Source organism: Protobothrops mucrosquamatus, unplaced genomic scaffold (assembly GCF_001527695.2).
Source record: "Protobothrops mucrosquamatus isolate PMUCROS unplaced genomic scaffold, P.Mucros_1.0 scaffold_242, whole genome shotgun sequence".
Taxonomy (NCBI): domain Eukaryota; kingdom Metazoa; phylum Chordata; class Lepidosauria; order Squamata; family Viperidae; genus Protobothrops; species Protobothrops mucrosquamatus.
Window position 1 is genome coordinate 367,132 of NW_015386318.1, and position 5,759 is coordinate 372,890.

The following is a 5,759-nucleotide window of genomic DNA, read 5'->3' on the forward strand; positions in this document are numbered from 1 at the left end:
TGTGATTGGCTGTTATCAACCGCGATTCAGCTGCGTTAGCCGATGTCTGCCTGACTCCCGTTGCTTTGCTTCCTGCCGCCCGTTATAGGCTGAATATGCTTATCATGTAACGTCAGGCTGTCCGATGTTGCCATATGGTTACTCCTCCTCCTATCACGGTCCAATGTGTTGTTGACACCTCGTGCGGTTATACTGGTTGGTGGCTTCTCAGTCGCGCTTACAGCATTAGTCCCATTAGTTTGCTGCCTTGTCTTCGATCTCGTAGCCGGTCCAGTCCGTTTTTCTCCTGTATCATTAATTGTCATGACTTTCAATCGTGCAGACATATCAGTTGTTATGTGGTCAGGGTCCCTCACTTTTCTATCCTGGATGACCATACGAGAGGGGGCTAGTTGTCGGTTTGCACCTTCTGGCCCCTTGCGCAATTGCTCGTGATGCCTTAACACAGTGTTTCTCAACCTTGACAATTTTAAGGCATGTGGACTTCAACTCCTAGAATTCCACAGCCAGCAATGCTGGCTGTGGAATTCTGGGAGTTGAAGTCCACATGCCTTAAAATTGTCAAGGTTGAGAAACACTGCTTAACACCTGATATGCCGTATAACAAGTCGATATGTCGGTTGGTAGGGTATATACATAATGTGAAGTAGAATAAGGTGATCACCAGGATAAAATCATAAACATAAATGTTTAATCTAATTTTATCCTGGTGATCACCTTATTCTACTTCACATTATATCATATATATGTATATAGCAGTGACCGAGTGCCCAAAACCCGTCTCGCCCCTGCCCCATCCATACATCTCCTGCCCGCAGGGCCACCCACCACCTCCACGGCCCGCCACAGCAGATCGCCCAGGCGGCCCAGCAGCGTCATGGCGGCCAGGCCCTCTATCTGCGCCCCGCAGCATCATCTGTATGCGATGGGGCGTGAGGGTGGAGTCTTGTCCCCGCTGCCCGGCTGCCATGTCCTTGGCTGCGCTGCTCTGCACAGGCTGCGCCCGGGGCGACTCTCCTCTGGGGGGGCTGCTGGTGAGGAGGGGGCCACAGGGGTGGCGGGGCTGGGGCGATGGCGTGCGTGCCCACAGAGAGGGCTCTGAGTGCCACCTCTGGCACCCATGCCATGGGTTCGCCACCACTGGTATATAGCATGTGTGCATGTGTGTTATGTATGGGTGTGGGTAGATATATACTGTCTTTTGAGAGCAGGCAACAAGAATTTCATTTTTAATGTGGGCTAGTGTGCTCATAGTAAAAAACGACAATAAAGGTTATCTTATCTATGCGGTCCTTAAGTGAGTCTGACTTGCCCCACTGACTTTGCTTGTCAGAAGGTCACAAAAGGGGATCACATGACCCTGGGACACTGCCACGGTCATAAATATGAGTCGGTTGCCAAGTGTCTGAATTCTGATGGGGACGCTGCCACAGTCGTAAGTGTGAAAAATGATCAAAAGTCACTTTTTTTCAGATCCGTTGTAACTTTGCACGGTCACTAAATGCACTTTTGTAACTTGAGGACCACCTGTACTCAAAAAGCAACTGTTACAGTTAATGACGTAATGTTTGCTTGCTTTGCCTCTGCTTTTAACAGCTTCCTATTCCACACACATTTCTTTAAATGTGTGTGTGTATGTGTGTGTGTATGTGTGCACACATCTGGAGCATATCTTTTCCAGATAATGGGAAAATAACTTTTAGGGGAGAAAAAAAATCAATTCTCTTTCTTTGGGAAGCAGCCTGACTCACCTCGCTTCCTTTTCCCAATTAGGCGCCCTCCAGGTATATTAAATTAAAACTCCCAGCATTCCTCTGGGGGGCAGAAGCTGCTTAATGCATTTGGAAGGCCTCAAAGCGCCAAGGAAAGCTGTTTTATCAGCCTGGTTTGAACGTGGAGTGTGTGAACCCAACTTAAAAAAAATAATAATAAATACTATAGCACCGTGTTTCTCGATCTTGGAAGAGGGGTGGGCTTCGACTCCCAGAATCCCGCAGCCGCGATGCTGGCTGAGGAAGTTTGGGAGTTGAAGTCCACCAACTAAAGCAGCGTTTCTCAATCTTGGCGGCTGGAAGAAGGGTGGACTTCGACTCCCAGAACTCCGGAGCCAGGGGAATTTTGGGAGTTGAAGTCCAGTTATCGTCCGGATGGTCATTCCTCTTAGCTCCGTGGGCTTCATCTTGTCTTCTCTCCTTTTTCTCCAAGGATGGAGGGAGACTTCCAGTTCCTCTTGTGCGCGCGGTGCCAGAGAGAAGCCAGGAACCCCAAACTCTTAGCCTGCCTGCACACCCTCTGCAGCGAATGCCTTGAGGAGAACAAGCCCGCTGGGCAGTGTCCGGTCTGCGCCATCCCCATCCAGACCTCGGAGAGATTTCCGCCTCAGGACAACCTGCTTTTCATCAACCTCCAGGCCAAGCTCAACACCTACCAGAAGATCGTCAGGAATCAGGAGCTGCTTTGCAATCTCTGCAAGGGAGGAGCGGAGTTCTGGTGTGTCGAGTGCGAGGAGTTCCTTTGCCTGAAGTGTTACGAAGCCCACCAGTGGTACATGAAGCAGAAAAGCCACGAGACCCAGCAGCTGGCCGATTTGAGGAAGGAGACGGCCCAGAGTTTTCTAGAAGGGGCAAGGAAGTCTTGCAACCTATTTTGTGCCGAGCCCAGCCACAACAATCAGATCATAAGGTGAGGGTCTTCCTTGGCAGCCGAGAGAGGAAAATCAGGAAGTCCAGGCGGTTCAAACGAATATATAAAGGTTTATTGGGAGCTGGTGATCTCAGCGAGATTCTGAACTACTAGCCGTCAAGGGAAATTAGCGGGAATTAAGAATAGAAGGAATTCAAGGTGGGCGGGATTTAGGTTTCCTGTAAGCGCGAAGGGATTCGAGACCGATGATGCCCTTGACCCCTCCCTCCCTGGGGCTCAGTCTGCTTATCTCCTACACCGTCCTAACTTCAAACGGTTGTAAGTTGAGATCTCTTGTGAGCGCGAAGGGATTTGAGACAGATGATATGCTTGACCCCTCCCTCCCTCGGGCTCAGTCTGCTCATCTCCTATACCCGTGGTGGCGAACCTTTGGCACGGGTGCCAGAGGCGGCACTCAGAGCCCTCTCTGTGGGCACGTGTGCCGTCGCCCCAGTCCTAGGCCTTCAGCTGGGTTTTATAAAACCTTTTCGCTTTAGGCCTCCGCCGCCATGTGGGGAAAAAAAAAAGGTCCAATCAATCAGTCAATTTCAACTTCTTGCGGGAAAAAAAAGATTGGAATTGATTGATTGAACTTTTTAATCCCACCCAGTCTGCCATTACCACCGCAGCCACGCCCACCCAATTGGCCACGTCCACCCAATTGGCAACACTCAGCCAATGGGCCACACTCACCTGGCACTCAACGATGCATAAGTGGGTTTTGGGTTGCAGTTTGGGCACTCAGACTCTAAAAGGTTCGCCATCACTGTCCTATACCATCCCAACCTGAAACGGTTGTAATTTGATATCTACTCATTTTACTTGAAAACAAATTGGCAATGCCATCTTTTTGATCCAGAAAAAGACAGAAGGGATTCAGGTGTCTTTTTTAAAAAAAACAATAACAACAACTGGTCTTCTTGTGCCTAACAGCATCTACTGTCGTGGCTGCCGCAAACCCATGTGTTGCTCTTGTGCCCTGCTCGATGGAGAACATTACAACGCCAAGCTTTACAGTGACATCCGGGTGGAAATTGAGAGCCGGAAGGAGGAACTGAGCAGGGTCAAGATGGAGCTGGTGGAGAAGAAGAGGAGTTACGAGAGCACCTACCACAACGTCCAGGAGCGACTGCAGAAGCTGGAGAAAGTACGGAACGAGACCCGAGAGCTGATCCAGAAGAAGGTGAAGGACATGGTCCAGTGGATCCAGCACAAGGGGGAGGAACTTGTGGAGAAAGTGGACCGACGACTGTGTCTGGAGCAAGAAGAAACCAAGAAGAAGCTGGAGTCTACGGAGCAGTTCCTCAAGCGAATGGAGGCCGGCGAGCGGCTGGTGGAGAAGATGGACCTCTTTGCCTCGGACCAAGAGGTGATGGACATGCAGCCCTTCATCAAAGACTCCCTGGAGAGGCTCAAGAAAGAGAAGCTGCCCGCTTCGAGCTTTCGGATCCAAGTGGAGAACTTTGATGAGGTCAAAGGGGAACTCCAAGATCTGCTTAGGAGAGTCAAAGGAGAAGGTGAGAAGCTTTTGAAAAGCCAGTTCTTGTGGTTGTCCTTTTTCTGGGGGGTGGGACAATGGTGTCTTAAACAAGACTGGAAGATCATGAAGGAACATCTGTGGAGACGTCTCTGGGACAATCATGAAGGAACCTACAGCCATATCAATACCGATGGTATTTTTGATGGGGAACCCAACTGAGCCCTAATCTGTAAAGGAGGGATGTCTAAGCTTGGCACCTTGAAGACCTGTGGACTTCAACTCCCAGAATTCCCCAGCCAGTTAATTCTGAGAGTTGAAGTCCATAAGAAAAGCAGGATGAATAACACAATGATTGGAGAAGTTGTAGTACCAACACTTTTGGTCACTATAGACTGTGGAACGTTGTTAAGGAATTGGTGCTGAACAGTTGGTCTGTCTCTCGGTTGAAGAATCGAGGCAGAACCCTAGGCAGATGCCTTCAGCCCAAGCTTTGATCACCTTAATCTAGTCTTAATTCTCTGTTCTGCTTGTAGATGCTTTTGGGTGTACAGTTTCCACGCCCGGATCTTGCTGTTCGCTGGTCAATTCGGTAAGCTTGAGTTGGGTGGTTATGGAAGTGGACACTGCAATCGAAGATGGTGAGGGCCACTGATGCTGGGCCTGGGTCTGGATCACAGGACCCTATTTTCGTCACCTATCCTGTGGGCAGAAGGTTGATCAGTAACAGCAAGTCGTCCTCTTCTTAAGACCACAACTGAGCTCAGAATTTATGGTGCTGAGAAATCTCTTAAGTGAGTTTTGCCCCGTTTTACGACTTAAGTGAAGGGAATCACTGCAGTTAAATTGGTAACACGGTTGTTAAGTGAATCTGGCTTCCTCATTGACTTTGCTTAGCGACTGGCCCAAACGATGACACTGTTAAGCTCAGTTACAGTCATAAGTCGAGGACTTCCTGTATAATAGCATGTCTCAAATATCTTTATCAGGAATATCACGTAGACCGGCTTTCTTCTCCCCACCTCTGTTTGCATTAAAACTCGTTTTAATCTCTACTTCTTTTTTTTGTTGTTGTTGCTGTTGTTGCCTGCAGGATAGTCTGCACAATGAGAAAACTCCATCCAGATCCCAAGGGGTGAAAACACAAAGGCCCACATACACCGTCAGCGTTGCCAAAACACCACAAGGTTTTGTAAGTGTTGGTTATCTGCAATAGCTTTTTGTTGTTTCACCTGTTCAGATTTCTCTGCTGGTCAGTTTCAGCTTATTTGGGGGGGGGGGGGCGGCTTCCAATTTATCATCACGGGGAAAAAATCTGTAAATTTTCACTGAATTTTCCTTGAAGCAGGGGTAGAAATATTTCTACTCTGAAATGAGTTCTTCTTGGCTTTGCTTCTAACATGCATTTGACCCCAAAAAGTTACTTGCTCATTTTTTCCCCCCCTCTGAAAACACCAAGCAGGTCTGACTGAAATAATGTTAGCTTATCCACTGCTTTATTTTATTACTTTTTTTTTTTAACATCCCATAGTGTAAGCAGTGAAACCTATTCTGATAGGAAAGGAAATTCCTGTTTGAGGCAAAGACCAGACAATTAGGA

The 5,759-nt window shown here is 48.4% G+C and overlaps 1 protein-coding gene across 1 annotated transcript in view; it reads left to right on the plus strand.

Annotated features, from left to right (window-relative positions):
• The first annotated feature begins 2,206 nt into the window (after positions 1–2,206).
• LOC107300869 (protein PML) overlaps positions 2,207–5,759 on the plus strand; it is a 9,451-nt gene continuing 5,898 nt past the window's right edge. The window contains exons 1-4 of the mRNA XM_015830158.1: positions 2,207–2,682; positions 3,616–4,199; positions 4,696–4,751; positions 5,253–5,351. Of these exons, the coding sequence (XP_015685644.1) occupies positions 2,207–2,682; positions 3,616–4,199; positions 4,696–4,751; positions 5,253–5,351 (1,215 nt within the window). The remainder of the gene's footprint in view (positions 2,683–3,615; positions 4,200–4,695; positions 4,752–5,252; positions 5,352–5,759) is intronic.